Raw genomic sequence first — 20,264 nt, forward strand, 5'->3', positions numbered from 1 at the left:
AGAAATGACCCAAATCAACAAAATCATGAATGAAAGAGGAGAGATCACAACCAACAGCAAAGAAATACAAACAATTATAAGAACATATTATGAGCAACTCTATGCCAGCAAATTAGATAATCTGGAAGAAATGGATGCATTCCTAGAGATGTATCAACTACCAAAATTGAACTAGGAAGAAATAGAAAACCTGAACAGACCCATAACCACTAAGGAAATTGAAGCAGTCATCAAAAATCTCCCAACACACAAGAGCCCAGGGCCAGATGGCTTCCCAGGGGAATTCTACTAAACATCTAAAGAAGAATTCATACCTGTTCTTCTGAAACTGTTCCAAAAAGTAGAAATGAAAGGAAAACTTCCAAACTCGTTTTATGAGGCCACCATTACCTTGATCCCCAAACCAGACAAAGACCCCATCAAAAAGGACAATTACAGACCAATATCCTTGATGAACATGGATGCAAAAATTCTCACCAAAATACTAGCCAATAGGATCCAACAGTACATTAAAAGGATTATTCACCATGACCACGTGGGATTTATCCCTGGGCTGCAAGGTTGGTTCAACATCTGCAAATCAATCAATGTGATACAATACATTAACAAAAGAAAGAACAAGAATCATATGATCCTCTCAATAGATGCAGAAAAAGCTTTTGACAAAGTACAGCATCCTTTCTTGATCAAAACTCTTCAGAGTATAGGATAGAGGGTACATACCTCAATATCATAAAAGCCATCTATGAAAAACCTACAGTGAATATCATTCTCAGTGGGGAAAAACTGAGAGCTTTTCCCTTAAGGTCAGGAACATGGCAGGGATGTCCACTCTCACCACTGCTATTCAACATAGTATTAGAAGTCCTAGCCTCAGCAATCAGACAACAAAAAGAAATAAAAGGCATCTGAATTGGCAAAGAAGTCAAACTCTCACTCTTTGCAGATGATATGATACTTTATGTGGAAAATCCAAAAGACTCCACCCCAAAACTGCTAGAACTCATACAGGAATTCAGTCAAGTGGCAGGATATAAAATCAATGCACAGAAATCAGTGGCATTCCTATACACCAACAACAAGACAGAAGAAAGAGAGATTAAGGAGTCGATCCCATTTACTATTGCACCCAAAACCTTAAGATACCTAGGAATAAATCTAACCAAAGAGGCAAAGGATCTGTACTCAGAAAACTATAAAATATTCATGAAAGAAATTGAGGAAGACACAAAGAAATGGAAAAACGTTCCATGCTCATGGATTGGAAGAACAAATATTGTGAAGATGTCAATGCTACTTAGAGCAATCTACACATTCAATGCAATCCCCATCAAAATACCATCCACTTTTTTCAAAGAAATAGAACAAATAATCCTAACATTTGTATGGAACCAGAAAAGACCCCGAATAGCCAGAGGAATGTTGAAAAAGAAAAGCAAAGCTGGTGGCATCACAATTCCGGACTTCCAGCTCTATTACAAAGCTGTCATCATCAAGACAGTATGGTACTGGCACAAAAACAGACACATAGATCAATGGAACAGAATAGAGAGCCCAGAAATGGACCCTCAACTCTATGGTCAACTGATCTTTGACAAAGCAGGAAAGAATGTCCAGTGGAAAAAAGACAGTATCTCCAATAAATGGTGTTGGGAAAATTGGACAGCCACATGCAGAAGAATGAAACTGGACTATTTCCTTACACCACACACAAAAATAGACTCCAAATGGTTGAAAGACCTAAATGTGAGACAGGAGTCCATCAACATCCTAAAGGAGAACACAGGCAGCAACCTCTTCGACCTCAGCCACAGCAACTTCTTCTTAGAAACATTGCCAAAGGCAAGGGAAGCAAGGGCAAAAATGAACTCTTGGGACTTCATCAAGATAAAAAGCTTTTACACAGCAAAAGAAACAGTCAACAAAACCAAAAGACAACCAACAGAATGGGAGAAGATATTTGCAAATGACATATCAGATAAAGGGCTAGTATCCAAAATCTATAAAGAACTTATCAAACTCAACACCCAAAGAACAAATGATCCATTCAAGAAATGGGCAGAAGACATCAACAGACATTTTTCCAAAGAAGACATCCAAATGGCCAACAGACACATGAAAAAGTGCTCAACATCGCTCGGGATCAGGGAAATCCAAATCCAAACCTCAATGAGATACCACTTCACACCAGTCAGAATGGCTGAAATTAACAAGTCAGGAAATGACAGATGTTGGCGGGGATGTGGAGAAAGGGGAACCCTCCTACACTGTTGGTGGGAATGCAAGCTGGTGCAACCACTCTGGAAAACAGTATGGAGGTTCCTCAAAAAGTTGAAAATAGAGCTACCATACGATCCAGCAATTGCACTACTGGGTATTTACCCCAAAGATACAAATGTAGGGATCCGAAGGGGTACGTGCACCCCGATGTTTATAGCAGCAGTCTGGCAGCATCTCTCAACTAGAGGTCCACAATAACCAAACTGTGGAAAGAGCCAAGATGTCCATCGACAGATGAATGGATAAAGAAGAAGTGTTATATATACACAATGGAATATTATGCAGCATCAAAAGGAATGAGATCTTGCCATTTGCAATGACGTGGATGGAACTGGAGGGTGTTATGCTGAGCAAAATAAGTCAATCAGAGAAAGACATGTATCATATGACCTCACTGATATGAGGAATTCTTAATCTTAGGAAACAAACTGAGGGTTGCTGGAGTGGGGGGTGGGGTGGGAGGGATGGGGTGGCTGGGTGATAGGCATTGGGGATGGTATGTGCTATGGTGAGCGCTGTGAATTGTGCAAGACTGTTGAATCACAGATCTGTACCTCTGAAACAAATAATGTAATATATGTTAAGAAAAAAAAAGAAGCAGCAGCAGCTAGCAGGAGGGGAATAATGAAGGGGGAGAATCGGAGGGGGAGATGAATGATGAGAGACGATGGACTCTGAAAAACAAACTGAGGGTTCTAGAGGGGAGGGGGGCGGGAGGATGGGTTAGCCTGGTGATGGGTATTAAAGAGGGCACGTTCTGCATGGAGCACTGGGTGTTATGCACAAACAATGAATCATGGAACACTACATCAAAAACTAATGATGTAATGTATGGTGATTAACATAACAATAAAAAATTTTAAAAAAGTAAAAGAAAGTCCCTTCGACCCCTCCCCAGGTTCAATCATTTGCTGGAAGGGCTCACAGAACCAAGGACAACAGTTTACTCACTAGATTACCGATTTATCATAAAGGAATACAACTCAGGAACAGCTAGATGTAAGGTGTGCATGGGGCAAGGTATAGGGGAAGAGGTGTGGAGCTTCCATGCCCTCTCCAGGCACACCACCTTCTTAGCATCTCCACATGTTCACCAATCTGGAAGCTCTCCAAACTCCATAGTTTATAGAGCCTTAAGGACATAGGCATGATTGATCAAATTATTGGTCATTGGTGATTGAACTCAACCTCCATCCTCTCTACCCTCCGCAAAGGTTGAGGAATAAAGACTGAAAGTTCCAACCTTCTAATCACATGGTCAGTTCCCCTGGCATCCAGCTCCCATCCTTAGGGGCTTTCCAAAAGTCGCCTCATTAACATAAATTGTGGTTGAAAGGGTCTTGTTATGAATAACAAATGTCACACTTATTGCTCTTTTTTTTTTTTAAAGATTTTATTTATTTGACAGAGAGAGAGACAGCGAGAGCAGGAACACAAGCAGGGGGAGTGGGAGAGGGAGAAGCAGGCTTCCTGCTGAGCAGGGAGCCTGATGTGCGACTCAATCCCGGGACCCTGGGATCATGACCTGAGCTGAAGGCAGACGCTTAACGACTGAGCCACCCAGGCGCCCGTCACACTTATTGCTCTTCTCACCTGGGAAGTTCCAAGGAATGGGGATGAAGATGACCTACATATTTCTTACTATAAATCACAATATCACAATTTCTCTCTCCCTGTCTATGGTGTGGCCAAAGTCTGGCAGCATCTCTCAGCTAGAGGTCAAGCTCCTCTGCGGCAGTGTTCCTTACACTGTTCTTTCTCGGTCCCTCTTCTTCTTCCTCTCCCTCCCCCCAACCACCACTTCCTTGCTCTGTCTCTCTCACTGGGTCTCTAAATGCTCCCTTCCCAGGCCCTTAAGGTTTTGTGGTAACGAAAGCACCACTCTCCTAGCTCTGATGACTTCCCTACACCCTCCCCATATATTTGCAAATAATTCCCCCAATTGCTCAGTCATGCCTTCTGTTTCCTCTGGAGACCCTGACTGATAAAGAGTTTCTGATTCTTCGTTGTCAAAAAAAAAGTCCACCCATCCAGCCTAATCCCAGATCAGGCAAGATAATCAGCTGAACGCAGTCTCAGTCAGGACCAGTGACAAAAAGAGAAAGCACACTGAGCATTTCAAAGAGAAGGGATTTGGTAGAAGGAATTGGTGACACCACAGCAGAAGGCTGAAAGAGCAAAAAGAGGATACTTAGTAACTCAGTTATCAGTAACTGCAGGGCTGGTAGAACCAGCAGAGGAGGTGGTGTTTCTAGGAACCAGGTGTTCCAAGGGGGAGCTTCTGCATGGTTAATGCTCAATTCCCTAAAGGGGGCACTGTGGGGCTGGTGCTAACATCCGGCTTCCTGGTTGGTGCGGAGTCTGGCTAATGCTGTCCCCTCCGCAGAGGGATGGTAACAAGAATGCAAACAGGAAGGAGTTTCCCTCGGGCCTCACCTTCTTTTACTCTCCCAAATTTGCCCCCCATGGGCAAAATCTAACACAAAGCCTGCTGGCATAAGCGTCTTAAGACCTGAGCCTGAAATTTCCCAGCCCAACCCATCAACAATCAGAGTATGAAATGTGGAGCTTAGGACAGAAGACAACAGGTAAATAACCAATACCTATGGGTACCATAAAAACATTCTGTACTGTAGTTATTATTGTTACCCATAACTGAGAAAATTTAAATAGATAGCCATGCCTCAGAATGAATTTTTCCCAGTTCTTTTCCCCAGAGCAGGTTTAATAAAAGCTATGATATTTCAGGCCATGATTTCCAAGTTTACCAAGGTTTTAAATGTTCTATCTACCCTGTGCTTCCCCCAAAACATCAAAATGCCCCATAAATTAAACCAGATCTCCCAGACTCCTTTTATAACTAGAGCAGCAGTACCTAAATTCTTTTCTCACACCAAAAATGCCAATGACGGTCTCAGAAAAGATGAGTGCCACCAAGCCTCTGCAGTGCCTAGAGCATGGTGATGTCTTGGGGGAAGCACAGGGTAGATTGACCAAGGCCAGCCAAAACATGGTCACCAGCTGGTATGCTCCCCCTCTGACTCCCTCAAGAGCTGACGGCCAGGAGTTCTCCCAACACACCACCCCCTATGTGTTGACAAGTAAAGCCCTCGGCCCAGCATCCCCAAAGCTGGAGACCTATAAAAATCTCATTTCTGCAGGTATCAACTCCTACATTAGTGCAATGGTTTTTCAGCTATTTTTATCAATGTATGCCTTTCTGTTTTATTTTTACGAACACACTCTGACATAGAACCCCAAATATAAATAAAATAGATACAGCTGGTTCTGCATTCGTTGAAATGGAAGGCCCCAGAAACAGGCCTGTTGTAGCTGTTGCCCCCACACCTTACCCTAGAGTTTCCTGGGTCTCTGAGGAGCCCCGTTTGAGTGCTCGAGAACCATAGCAGTCTTGGCAAAGTTTAGTAACGTTTGACATTCTTTAACGTAGCTATAAAAGTAGCTTATATGTATAAATGTTCTCAATATTCACAGTATCAGAGGCTTTATTCTCACCACATTTATACTATAATCTCACATAGAAATTCTTCCAGTTTCCCCTAAGACACCCTCATCTTGTCACACACAAAACCCTAAAACCCCACCGCACCACACATGTGTTGACATCACAGTTTTCCCAAAGATCTCCAGACTCAAGTAAAATGGAAAAAAAAAAAAATTTGTATTTGTGGACCGTATTTGTGACACAGCCTCTCCAGCTTCAGGGGAGTTCAGGGGCTGTTCTGCTCCTTAGTTTTCTGCCGCCAACAGGGAACATGGTGAAGAGAACAATGCTGGATGGTACGTCAGCCCACTTGGACTATATGGTGTTGGTATTCTGCTTGAGGTAGTCCATGTATTTCTTCTGGAATGTGCTGCTGTACAAAACCCATGATGGGATCAGGCTCAGGAAGCTCCGCTTAAATAGACAAAAACATGAGTATTTGGGGAAGAAAGAAGAGCAAGCAAGTTAGAAGGAAACAGCTCAGTGTATATTCATCATCTTTAAAAATATTTTTCTGACTGCTGAACTTAAGTCTCAAAATCTTTTAAGTGCATGCTAAAATTTAAAGGTCTTATGACCTTTCTCAGCAAACAAGGTTTTCTCAGAAACCAAAACAGTCACTTGTAGAATCAGCCCCAAGGAAGTTTAAATTAAGAGAACTGTGCCCCGAGTAACACCCTACCCCCCTTTCTCCTTCTCTTAGCAAGCACTTCGTCTTCCTACTGTTCAATCTCCCAGTGTCTTCATGTTCTTTTTACCAAGGTTCTACTAAAATGAGATTCCAGAAAACAACCAGAAATGCTTTTACCACCTGGCACAATGCCTGAGGCAGAGTAGGCACTAAGCAAATACACAAATGCATCGATGAGTTCATGAACAAAAGTCAGACACAACAAAGTATAAATCACCAACACTGAACATTTGCTTGGAAAGGTGGAGGGGGGGCATCGTGGGGGGCTCCAAGTCAAGGCATGAATGCTTAGTTGGATGTACATCAGGCAGTAGGCACAGGCATTGGAAGACCTTTTGCCCTCAAATCATACCCATGTCCTGTAAGACAGGTCCAGGACCCAGAAGCAGTCATTCTGTCCACAGTGTAATCCTGTGCATCCAACATTCCTCAACCTACCTACTCCCCACTGAACAACAGGATTTCAACCAGAGGAAAATATGAGCTTTTCAGGGAGTGTTCCTATTCTTCAGACAGCTCAGATTCTCAGACTCTTGCACTCACTGAGATATTTCAAAGCAGGGGACCAAAGATGGCTTCTGGGGAAACAACATAGAACCCTTCATCCACTAGCCGAGTCAATTAGTGAATGCAAATTTTTCCTTAGGAACTTCATTTTTCTCCCCTTTAGACCTTTTTAATGTCACAGCAAAATCAAGCCCTTTCATTAGCTTTGCCTTAAACTAAATGTTTTGGCTTAGTGAAGTCAGCCAAATTAAAGTTCCAGGTCCCTAGAAAATGTTCTAAAAGTCCCTTCTTCTGCTTCCATTGTTGTCTACCTCCTCCCAACCTAGAAGGACGGTTTAGAAGAAACCAGGGAAAGCACGGCATTGGACAAAGGTGGACTTGAACCCTAGCTTCACCATTACCAGCCAAGTGGACTTTGGCATCTGATCTAGCTCTGAATTTCAGTTTCCTCAACTGTAAAACAGGAATCAAATGATCTGTCTTACAAGATGATTAGGAGAATTAAGTGAAGTAACCCCCCGTACCACATGGACTCTACATTAGAGGCTCTATTCCAGCCCTAGTTCCTGCCCTAAAACTCCTTGGGAGTGAAGAGCATGCGGTCTTTGCCTTGCCTTTTTCTAACAGAAGGTTTGCTTATTTACCAGTCGATTCTACTTGATTGCTCAAACTTTAGAGTCAATGATTTTTCTAAATTCCAGCAAACGCCAAATTGGCCTTAAGCGCTTTAATGATTTGTATGTTCTCCTTTGTCTTCTCTTTTGCTTCAACAGGCACAAAGACTCTTTTGCCTAGTCTGTTCTTGGCATCTATTTGCCAGAAGAGATTTGATTTGTTACACAAAAAATCAAAAGAGAAAAGCCAAAAAAAATTTGTTTCAACTTTTGACATCTAGAATTGCACTGTGTAGCAAGACGATAACCTTGCAAGCCAGGCTATGGTCTCAAGACTGATGCTGATGGGTTCCATATAAGACATCAACATCCCAAAGGATGTGTGTCCTTCTATATGTGGACCTAGGCTGGGTGGAGGGCTGGGGGACCAGGGGATTCAGGTGAAGAATATGAACATGTGATAAATAAGTAAGGGGGGCACTGAGGGCAAAGGAGGAGATATTGCCCCCATCCTTCGGGAGTGCAACCATAGAACATTATCTCAGCATGGCAAGAGAGGTGCTGACATTTGGTTTTCCAGCATCGGTCAAGTCCATGTTGATGCTGATACAGAAGTGAGAGCCAAAGGGCCTTTATGAACCAAAGATCTAGATGAACCATAGGCCTATGGCTGCACGGGGGAAGTAGCAGAGATTCAGGGCTCTGCAGTCCTCAGTAGGTGGGAGTTCACCGGCCAAGCTGAAAGGGTCATTGCTCCCCAGAGCCATAAATCAGCAAGGTGCACAACCACCAGGTAGATATGGGACAAAGCCACACACACTTTAGGACCAGCAGGAGATCATGAAGATTCTTCTCCCTGATATCATCTTAGTGAAAGAGGCAGGAGAAAGGGATGGTCCCAGAAAAACTGAACACTTTAAATAATTAACAGAAAGCACATTTCCTAAATATCCAGTTTAGGTTACTAGATCAAACTAAATTTAAACTCACTGGACATTCCATTAATTTGTTCTCCTGCCATGCAGCAAGTAGTAATCTGGAGAAAGACCAGATCAGCAATAGACAGAATCAAGATCTTATATTCTTTCTGTATGTCCACTTTGTAGTGTGTGTTAAATTGGTGATTCTGCACATTGTTGAGGCTCTACAGTGAAAGTTGCAAGTGATCCTCTAAGACAATTCAGTATCTCTTCTAGAGTCTCCAAAAGTCCCAGTGGGTAATGGAATGCTTGGGAAGATACAGTGTATTCCTTCTAGCACCTGAGAGAAAAAGAGAGTAGGGAGAAACCTAATTCCCATGACAGAAAAGCACATGAGGCAGAGGAGAAATTTGACATATGAAGGGAAAGTAAAGATCTGTCTAAAATTTTTGGTGACACTGGAAACAGAACCACCCTGGCACTATGTGTTCAGTATCAGCGTGCAAAAGTTAACTCTACCTTTGTTTCACGTTTGTGGTTGCTTCTAAAAGCAGCCCAGGGATGGTAAGAACTCCTCATACCACATGCCACTGACTGAATCTTACTTCCGGATTCAACGGAGTCCATGTTGTGCTAGAACCAGCTTGAACTTGCCCTCAAGAGCCAATTATACACGTTCCTAAATTCGGGGGCAGTGACAACACAATGGGAGCTTAAAATCAGCCGGGGGGGGGGGGCGGCATTATTTAAACCATGGAAATCAGCAAACCCTACAAACCAAAGTGTTTGGGGTTTTTTCCTGGAGAGCCAGATATTAAAACATTTCTTAACACAGGGAGCCAGAGAAGAGAGCAGCACCCAGCCCCACCCAGGGATGGTCCCTGTGTCTTGGTCTGCCCTTCCTGAGAGCTCAGGAAGCCACCTTACTTTCTGAGGAAAGAGGTGAGGGTATTTGCCAATGTGGAGGTTATCTCTGGGCTGAGTCCCCAGGCCCCCAGCCTCCCCACTTTGCCACATATGCTCTTTCACATGGCTGTGTGACAGCTTAGCAGCATGGGCTCTGGCAGCACGATCCTTGCCGTGAGAGGACAGGGTTGGTTGCTCCAATAGCAAAGAAGAACTCTGCTGGGACTGCCCGCACACCTGCCTCCAGAACTTTGAGAAAGAAGTTGTCAGTTACCAAGAGTTCGTGGGTGAGGCAACCACAGGTTTCATCTCCAATCGTGACGTAATTCAGTGATTCCTTAACAAAGTCATTGGCGGTCTTGGTTACCATGTTGGTGTGTAGATACTTCGTCATTGGGGTGGAAACAGCATATGGGGTCAGCACCTACAATGGGGAACAAAGGCCATAACACGGGAGCAATCTGCCCACCCCTGAGAAGTGAACCCCTATTCTAGCCCTCCCTTCGTTTGCCAACTCCGTTCTTCTGTAAGAAGCCTCAGGATCTCCCCTGATGATGGAGCACTGGAAAGGCATAGAGCTGGCACAGAACTGTGACTCAGAAAAACTGGTTTCTTGTTTACCTTTATCACTAACTCAAGCTGAGGCCTTAGCCACACAACGTCAGCTGGTTCAAATGTATACAAGGTGACTGAGGACATGAATTATCTCTTAGAACATGGTGGCCGGACCAACAATAAAAACACAGGACAGTTAAATTTCAAAGCCAGACAAACAAGGAAAAAAAATTTCAGTATAATATGTCCCAAGTATTGCATGGGGTATACTTATACTAAAAAAAATAAAAGTTATTATCTGAAATTCAAATTGAACTGGATGTCCTGTATTTTATGTGGCACCCTAATGCAAGAGGCTTATTTCTAACACATACAGCCAAAGTTGGAGCAATTGAAAGCTCTTTAGATTCCCACTTTCACACTTCAGTTACAAGCCAGGAGTGACACATGCCTGATCATCTTTCCTGTTGTGATAAGAAAAATAAACAACCACACACTGTGGCCCGCAAAGCCGACACCATCAGTATGTACAGCAATCATTTTAAAGATTTAACTGTGAGGGTGCCTTTTTCATTTCTAATAGTAGGTCATAAAACTTCTTCCCAAACAATAACAAAAATGTCTGCAAATTGTTTATTCCAGGTTCCAGAAAGCACTTAGCTCTAACTATGTTGCTGAACCAAGCCCATGCCTGTCCCTGACACCTCAAGACTACAGATGGCTGTGACAACCCAGTTCTGTTGACAGCTGGGACAGGGTCATCTCCTCGATGGTTCTGCCATGGCCGGTGAAAGAGGAAGCCAAGGACCTCTTCCCCAACTGCTCAAGAACCACAGCATGGGGATCTTTGTGGCCCATCACAGATGAACAGCTCCCAAAGTACCCCCAGCCCCCTGCCTCATTCCAACGTGGATCGATTGCTCAGTTTTCTTTTGTTTCTTCTCCACAATTCCTCCCACCTAAGCCTGTCTCCTGTACCTGGGTCAGGGAGTCAAGGGTGGTTAGACCAGACCCTAGTTTCTGTCCTGATGCAGTGCTCACTCACGGCACCGCCTCCTGCAGGGCATGCGTGAGGGAGCAGCAGGCCGAACCAGAGTGGCTCAGTTGCCACTGTGATGGTCACAGGAACTCCCATGGTGTCATGCAGACCCTCCCCCCCTGGCTGTGCATGCAAAGCCGGCCCTGCAGGGGGCAGTGGCCCCAGCTCCATGGGGTACTGCAGTTCCTCATCCCAAGGACCCAGAGCTGTTGACCTCACCTGGATAATGATTCCTTTCCTTCTATATTCGGCTTGCAGTGCCTTGGAAAATGTGCACACAAAAGCCTGGAGCAAGAAGGAGAAAACACCTATGGGGAGAGCTTGCTTTGTCATCGGAGGCCACTTTTTCAGATTTCAAAGGGGACTGCAGGGAGCCTACCTGCTTGCCCTTAAAATGCAGCAGTGTGTCTGATGGGAGTTAGGACTTTGTTTCTTGGCCTGGAAAAAGCTCCCTCAATGAGCAAGAACATACATTTTGGGATAAATACATGCCAAGGGGCACTGCATATAGATGACCCTACCCAGGGAGAGCTCTCCCTTGTCTCCCTGCCTGGGAACACCCCCACCCCCAAGGGTTTGTTTTTAGGACTAGGGCATGGGGACACCTGGCCAGGCCCCCAGGACAGAAGAAAGTTCCAGTGTTACTTGCTGGCAGCAAGAGAACAGGGCTCCAGGCAAGGAGGTGAGTGGGGCCCAGAGTCCCACGGGGGCTGCGCCTATCCCGCTGCAGGGCTCCATCAGCCCCAGGGCCATGGCTTTTTCTAATTTGTACCCAGACATCTGCTGGCGGGCCCTGTACATAGAAGCCCCCTGGACACTTGTCCTCCAGGCCAATATGTCCATCAGCTTGCCAGATGATCTGAAGTCCAGAGGAAAATGCCAACTGGGAGAAACAAGAGGAAGAAGGAGAAGGAAGCTTGGGCTCCATGCTGTCACTCACCTTGGAGGCCGAATACATGGAGTAGAGAGGCCAGGGAAAGAGGGCCACCCCAGAAGAAATGTTCAAGATAAGGCCTTTCTGCCTAAAACACAAAGAAGTAGAGTTCTGAATAGTTTGCTGCCTGATGAGCCACACCCTGAGAGGAAAGAAAGTGAAGGGGCTCCTGTGACTTTCGCCGGGAAAGTCCATCCTCTCTAGACTTCCATGTGCACGGCGAGTTCTGCTCCCCAGAACCATGAGTGGTGCGTCCCCACGGCCTGGATCACGACACCAAACAGTGGTGCCACTCAGCAGTCAGTTGACATCAAGGGTTGGTGACTGGAAACAGGGGTTCTGCTACAACAAAGATCCCCCAGCAAAATGCCGAGGACCAACTCAGCTCAGCCAGTCTTATTAAGGGGGAAGGAACCCTTCTTTCTCAAATGTGACCCCATGAGCTCAAGGTCCCTTTTAACCCCTAAAGAGGACCCACACCAGGACAGATGTCAAATGCAGAATCCTGTCTTGAGTGGAATTTGACAGTCCATCATCTGCTCACACAGGAACCCACACACGAGTCTCCAGGGTCCTTACTTAATCTTTTTGAAATTGGGTAATTTTAATCCTTCTCAAATAGATGGGTTCAATCCAGAAAAACCAAGGAACTGCAAATTAGACTACAAGGCCAAGCCCCTCTTCCTCTAGGGAAGATAAAACTATCAACCATTTGCATTTAATGAATACCATGTGAGAAAAGCCAGTTCTCTAAGGGCTGTTGTAATAGGATAATAAAACCATGGACTAAATAGAAACACCAAGAGGTGGTGATTTTTACCACTAAGTTTGGGTAATAGCAAGAGATGGCCTTGATCTCAGGCCAACCTCTGAAGTTTCTTTTATGTTCAACATGAGTTAATATTTTTAATATAATGTGATGAAATAGCTGTTCTCTTCCTCCAGTAGATGCTACACTTGACTTTCAAATATGCTTATCTGTTTGCAAGGCTGGCCTGGTCCAGAATGTTACATTTTCTCCTGCAATCTCCATGTCCTTCATCACAGTTTTACCATTGGTTAAAGCTGCAGCCAGATGAACCCTATCTGCCCACCACCTTCACCCCGTCCCAAGTCCCCAGGTCAGCTAACTGCCAGGCCAGAGAGGCCATGCCGTTCTGTGCTTTTTCAAAAAAAAAAAAAGACCTTGGGGCGCCTGGATGGCTCAATCGTTAAGTGTCTGCCTTCGGCTCAGGTCATGATCCCGGGGTCCTGGGATCGAGCCCCGCATCGGGCTCCCTGCTTCTCCCTCTCCCACTCCCCCTGCTTGTGCTCCCTCTCTCACTGTGTCTGTCTCTGTCAAATAAATAAATAAATAAAATCTTTAAAAACAAAAACAAAAAAGACCTTACCTTGATTCCATCTGTTTCAGAATTAGCTGTGTCATCTATAAGAGAAGGGGTAGAGTTAAGCCCTCTTGACAAAGGAGCGGAGTACCGAGGGTGTGGGGGCTTAGGGAAGCAGGTGCTGGAAGAAGCCAGAAAATGAGCTTAATCTCTCAGGTGGCCTTGAAAATCTGCTGACACTTGTCGGAGGTAATTCTGGCAACACTAGAGTCTGACTAAAACCCACAGAAGGCAACCTAGACGAACAGCAAATGGTTAGAGGCCTCTGATTTCTTCCCCATAAAGCTAAAGTCTTCCTGGAAAATGCAGGCAGTGAAAAACTATGGAAATTGGCTTGTGCCCATGAGATCAACACTGAGGTTCCCCAGATACTCTTCATTCTGGCATAAGTAGGTTGGCCATCATAAACCTCACCCATGAGTTAGAAGTGGGGGGACCTCAGGAAACCTAACCAGTGTCCATGAACAATCCACATATGAGGCACAAGCTAGAGGACATCTCAATCCAACAGCAGCCCCATAAGCAGCTTGCAGGTGGTCTCTGAAATAGCTCCATAGATGGACCATGTCTGTCTGTCCATTGGAATTACAGCAGTGTTGAGAAGTCCTTTCCCTGTCCCAACTTGCTGGCCCTGGAAGAGGTCTTCCTGACTATTCTGGAACTTAAATAGCCCATTAAAAGAGTTTTCACTTCATAATTACAAGGCACCCCTTCTAAGAATTAAGGAAGAGGCAAACCCACAGGCTGAAATGTTCTCAAAAGTACAATTGCGTGGCATCAGGCCTTGTCTCGGGAGCAGGTTTGAGGAGAAAGGATCCAAACACATGGAGAAGGGCAGAGAAATAAAGGAGACTGAAGACCAGAAGACAAATTTTGCCTATTTTTCCCTCTTGTCGGGGGCCCTGCAGGAGCTTCTTAGTAGGCTCTGTCCCCACCATAGGGCAGGCCCTTGAGCCCAACCCTGGGGACGTCCAGACTATGTTTCCACTGTCCTGGGGCAGCGGTGGGGGGGGTGCAGTGGCATCGACGACCTCCAGAAATACTGGGTTTGGAGGGAGGTGGAGAAGCACAAGGACTAGATCATGCCGTTAGCTTCCCCTCGGCTCTGCCCACCTCACGAAGGGCACCACGGGAGCGCTGCTGGACAGCACCAGCATTTCCTCAAAGCCTCCCCACTGAATCCCCTATTCTTACTGGTCAAATGATCCCAACAGAGAGACAACATTGGACTTTGTGGGTCTCTCTGTCTCAAAGCTCCCGAAATTTAGTCTCTTACCTGAACTTCCCTTTGCCCACAAACTCATTCCTGCATCTCTGCCCTTGACAGAGAACTCTACTATTTCCAGATGGCTCCTTTGGGGTAACTAAGTGACGCTAGTCATGCTTCCAACCAGTGTGGCCAACTGAGGCATGGTGTACTTAGAAACCTAACCTTCAATTAGTTTTCTTCCCTATTTAAGCAATTAATGTCTATCAATATACATAAAAAAATTTTTTTTAGCAAACCAAAGCAATTCTCTGCTAAAGGAGTCAGAGGGTTGTCAAATACATTCAGGAAACCCTGTGACCAAATGGACCAAGCCTGAAAGATCAATGTGTAAAATAACATGAAAGATTTTAGTGGTAAGGCAGCAGACAACAGTTGGACATATAAAACTTACAATTACATCAGCTGGGGTTTGAAAAAACTATTGATTGCTCAGCATAAAAAGAATGTATGTACCAATAAAAACTGAGCAGGAAACTATAAAATACCAGTATGCTTACAGAAGAACGACTGACGATCAACTCAGCTTATCCACCTAAAAAAAATTTTACATGGTTTGTTCAGCATCCATCTCCCTCCTTATGTGAATAGCATCCTGTTTTCCTTTGGGAAACCAGCGCTCCTCTGCCAGGCCATGCTGTAAAGATGAGACCTGCTGCTCCCTAACTGGGATCCCTCCTCCATGAAACTACGGATCATACCTGATTCACTGCTGTGAATCAGAGTGGTCACAAGGACTGCCATGCACAGTTGTGAATTTTGTATACTGAGCAAGGTGTCCAGCTGTGGGGGTGACTGTAAGCCAAAAGCCCAGGGTTCACTCACAGGCAGTTAGAACGGCTCTCCCCATTCAAAGGAAAGGGAAACATTGCGTTCACCCAAAAGCATCATCTATCCACTCTTAAGCAGCACCTTTTTCCAAATTGTCTGCCCAGAGGGGGTGCCATTTTCTTATTCATTCAAAGACACAATATAGGACCACTTTGTGATAATCATGCCTATAAATGCTGATACAGTTGACTCTAATCAAAGAACCTGAGTGCCAAATGGCACCTGACACATCCCTTAATCCAACACTCTTTCAATAGCAGATGAAGAATCTGAAGGTCAAGGGAGTTAAACAACAACACTGCCCAACTAACTAGTAGTTGAGATGAGATCAGAACACATACAAACTTGAGTTTCACTTCAACAAATATTTATTGAACATCAAAAGTCCAGAAAATCCAAGCCAGGCCTTCTGTCATTTTTCCAAACCGACTGAACTTTCCACCATTAACAAAGACTAAAACTAGAGAAAGGTATTATTTTTTTTAAGTCACCCTAGAATCCTGAATAAGTTTCCGTGTCATCAGAGCTAATATGTTCTGACATGTGACAAAACTGGATGCAAAAATAAGATTCAGATACTCTGGAGAATACATTCATCACTGTATTTTCTTGATGAAAACAGAATAAGACAATTAAAAGACCACTACATGGCTTCTCAATCAAGTGCAGTTCAATGTCAAAGACTTCTGCAGGGAAGAAAGCAATTCTCCCGAATTGCCAGATTTCAACAGCTACTACATTTTTTTTTTAAGATTTTATTTATTTATTGACAGAGAGAGAATGAGAGACAGAGAACATGAGAGGGGGGAGGGTCAGAGGGAGAAGCAGACTCCCTGCTGAGCAAGGAGCCTGATGTGGGACTCGATCCCGGGACTCCAGGATCATGACCTGAGCCGAAGGCAGTCGTTTAACCAACTGAGCCACCCAGGCGCCCAACAGCTGCTACATTTTAACGCATTTAGCACATATATTGACTACATACCTTCACTACTGAGGTGATGTTACAGTGGATGAGACTCTGTAATAAATAATCACAACCACAAATTAGCTGGAGGATTTGAGACATTCTCTTGAGAAGTAGTCAGTGCTAGAGAGCCATAAAGTGGGCAACATTGTGTGTCTGAGCAGTGCTCCTCGCTTGCACAGCCTGGAAATTAGGCTCCTAATTGATGGCCACCAAGCATGCACTGCAACTGGTAAACGTCTGAGAGCCGCGATGATTCTATAAGAATGTGATCTTGAATGGAAGCTAATTAAGAATTTCCTTCAAAATTTAGGGATTTTCCTTCACAACACGGTATTTCAAAGGGAGATGGTTAATTTCCATCTGGAGGAAGCGAGGTTGGCATATGTGGGCCTAGAGACAATAACATAGAGAATAGAAAGGTGAATGGTAATATTAGGTAGAGGTTCTGGGCTACAAGATGCCAGACAGAGAAACTACTGGAACCACCCAAGACAGAAAGGAAAAGAGGGACAAATAGAAGCAAGCACTAATGCAGACATAAATAGGGAAAGAAAAACAAGAACAGAGCCTGCTTAATGGAGAGACACAGACTTGTGCCAGAACCAGGGAGTTAGATGGGGCTAGACGTGTGGCGAGGAGGGGGATTTTGCAAGGTCGGGCAGCAGTGCCCAAGTCGGGCGGCATTATTTGCCTATGCAGTCGACTTGGGGCTTAAATAGGACCACGGGAACAGCAGGACAGCCTGTTTAGAATGGGAATAACTCCATGATTTCGTAAGTCAGGGCCTGAAGAAGAGTCAGCCAACAGTGCTTTCAAGGACTGTTAAATGCATAACAACTGCACTCATGCCCCGCCGTGGCATCCACGGGTCCATCGAGCTCACTGTGCTTGCAACACCCCCTCACACAGAGTTTCTATCACAGACATTCCTCACGCTGAAAGCTGAAGGAAATCTTATGACTTGGGAAGACAGAGAGAGCCAAAGAACTGGCCTTCTCCCACTTATAACCACAGATGTAAATTTGTGAGCTGACACAAAGCCCCAAAAGATTAAAGCAGAACGCAGAACCCCAAACGAATGGGACAGTGGACATGTAAGTTCTGATGTGCAGAGAAGAAGGAAGATGTCTCTATCCCAGAGATGGTCATGAAAAGTGGTGCCCTCACCTGTCTATCAAGTACTAAGGTAAAGAGAGAGGCCACACACATCCATGCGGAATACAGAATTTCAGCCTGACCGTCTCCCAGGTACCCCTTCCCAGGCCCTAGTGACTACCCAGCCAGGGGGCCCAGTCCGCAGTGAGAGGAGATCATCCACAGAAAGAGCCCAGACCTACCTGGATTTCATCTGGTGTATCAAGGAAGTGGCTCGGGAGAAGGTTTGGAAGCATTCCGACATTGTTGACTGACAGAAGCAAAATAAAAAGATATCAGAAGAGCCGGTAGCAAATCTTTATTAAAAGCCTAAACATGTTTATATTCAACCCCAGAAGTTCCTTTTCTTGGGAAGTTTTCCTAAGGAAACACGTACAGAAAAAATTTATAGACAAGGCTGTTCTTCGCAACGTGATTTGGTAACAGTGAGGAAATTGGAAGGGAAAACAGTCGTCCTATCATAGGGAGCACATCAGGTGGACCGCAGGGCAGCCATACGGTGGAATGCGGCACACTTGCTCAACGCTCTTGCCGCTCAGCGTTTAAAGACACCGGGAGACATTTGGGTGTACCGTCTTTTTAAAAAATGTTACAAAACAGTATGTAAATTTCATCCCAGTTTTGAACATTTGTGTGTATGTGTCTGGAAGGATATACACCAAAATGTTATCTGAGGCTGTTGGGATTTTAAGAAATTTGTAAATCTTTTATGTGCTCATGTATTCTTTTTGGTTTTTCTGCAACAATGTGGTTTACATCTTTATTAGTAAAAAATACAATTATTTTTAAAATTCAACAGGAAGTTTAGAAATCAAATCTTCCTTCCAAGTACAGTACAGATGCTGTGCTCTGTATGAGGTTATAAAATATCTTATCACAGAAAAAATATTAAATATTATTATTATTATCTTGTTTCCTGAATACCAGAGTCAATTCTCAAAGAACCATGCTGACTCACTATTTCATGAATCACTCACAGCAATGTTTGTTTGCTAAACTAACTCATTAGGATGGTGTTTCTGAGACTCCTCCTGTCTAATGTCAGTATCAGTAGGAAAAAATCCATTTTCACATTATAAATATGGTTGGGAAGGTTGAAATATCTTAGTTTCATGCATTCCAAAGCCATAAATAAATTTGAGACATGTGACATGTGAAATGTGACAAAACTGGATGCAAAAATAAGATTCAGATACTCTGGAGAATACATTCATGTATTCAATATGCCTCTTGAAGAACTGAGCTGTAATATTCTGTTGAATGCTACAGCTTAAAAGACAGTCCAGACTTAAGTTCAAGTTTACCACAGAAAAATCACGTGTCACTAAGATAATTACTTCACTGATGTCTTACAATCAGCTTTGCATTTTGCAGTTTACTTACCTAAAATTCCAATTTCTAAGCCTTTAAGTCTTTCTCTAATATACTCATAGATGTTGTCTTTGGTAAAATCTGCTTGTATAATCTTCACATTACTCCCCGTAGTGCGCTCTGCATCAGAGACAACAGTTACTCTTGAATGAACAGGAAACCAAATCCCTCCCTTGCTCATGGACTTCTCCAATGCTCCTGTAATATGCTAAAAGATTTGTGAGTGATGGTTTCTGGTGTTTCTAAGAGTTACGACGGTGACAAGTGTATGCACCAAAATAAATTTAATGCAGTGGTTCTCCAAGTGGGGTCCACAGACCACAGCATCAGCATCACTGGGAACTTGTTAGAAACACAAATTCTCAGGCTCCACCCCAGACCTACTGAGCCAGAAACCCTGAGACTAGGGCCCAGCAATCTGTTATTGCACACACTCCCAGTGACCCTGCTCCATGCTCAAGTCTGAGACCCCTGGTCTACAGGCTGTAAGAGCATAATGTGATGTTGCCTCTGCTCAGTGTCAGGTCCCCTGGGCTTACACAGAGCAATCCTTTGTGTTTGTCTAACACTGTAGCATTCACAAAGCATTTACATACACAATATCTTATTTTAATCCTCTCTACAACCTTGTAAAGTAGATATTACACCCATTTTCAAGAGGAGAAAACTGAGGCTCAGAGAGGCTAACTTGCCCAGACACTCACACTCTGTTCCCTCCACGTCCATGCCGCTCCGCTGTTCCATGTGGACTTGGCCTTGTGCAGGAGGTTTCGGCAGATATAAAAGCAACAACTAGATTTCACCAACTGCTGCCTGCTCAGATACGGGGTTAAACCCAATATTTCTGGGACAAGTGATCTTGAGGCTTAGTTTGGGGAGTGGGAGTTGCTTTCAGTCCAAAGAGACTTCTTGCTTTTCAAGAGGACAATAAAAAGCACATCTTAACATTATGAGGGAAACACTGAAGAATGTCCTAGTCCTTGTCAGAGTACTTTTGATATCCAGACACGGAACAAAAGCAGAATTCATTAGTTGAAGGGCACTGAGCCTCCACTGGGCCTCCAGCCCCACACCTCCCACATCCGTCTCCTATCCCAAATCTCCCCCAGGGACACAGCACCATTCCCTGGCAGCCTGTCCCAGTCCTCACAAGTCTTCATAACTGAAGACTCATTCCTTTGAGTTAAGGAGATGACAAATTACTAAATTAAAAATTAATTATTAAAATAAATTGGGGCGCCTGGGTGGCTCAGTCGTTAAGTGTCTGTCTTCGGCTCAGGTCATGATCCTGGGGTCCTGGGATCGAGCCCCACATCGGGCTCTCTGCTCAGCAGGGG

General features: G+C 44.3%; 1 protein-coding gene across 1 annotated transcript in view; it reads right to left on the minus strand.

Moving 5' to 3' along the window:
- Positions 1-5,959: 5,959 nt before the first annotated feature.
- The window catches only part of HSD17B3 (hydroxysteroid 17-beta dehydrogenase 3), a 41,873-nt gene continuing 27,568 nt past the window's right edge, over positions 5,960-20,264 (minus strand). Inside the window, exons 4-11 of the mRNA XM_021677908.1 lie at positions 18,940-19,047; positions 17,739-17,806; positions 16,417-16,452; positions 13,343-13,377; positions 11,958-12,039; positions 11,237-11,302; positions 9,698-9,847; positions 5,960-6,199 (exon numbers count right to left, since the gene is read on the minus strand). Of these exons, the coding sequence (XP_021533583.1) occupies positions 6,101-6,199; positions 9,698-9,847; positions 11,237-11,302; positions 11,958-12,039; positions 13,343-13,377; positions 16,417-16,452; positions 17,739-17,806; positions 18,940-19,047 (644 nt within the window). The 3' untranslated portion in view covers positions 5,960-6,100. The remainder of the gene's footprint in view (positions 6,200-9,697; positions 9,848-11,236; positions 11,303-11,957; positions 12,040-13,342; positions 13,378-16,416; positions 16,453-17,738; positions 17,807-18,939; positions 19,048-20,264) is intronic.

Source organism: Neomonachus schauinslandi, chromosome 13, assembly GCF_002201575.2.
Source record: "Neomonachus schauinslandi chromosome 13, ASM220157v2, whole genome shotgun sequence".
Classification (NCBI taxonomy): Eukaryota; Metazoa; Chordata; class Mammalia; order Carnivora; family Phocidae; genus Neomonachus; species Neomonachus schauinslandi.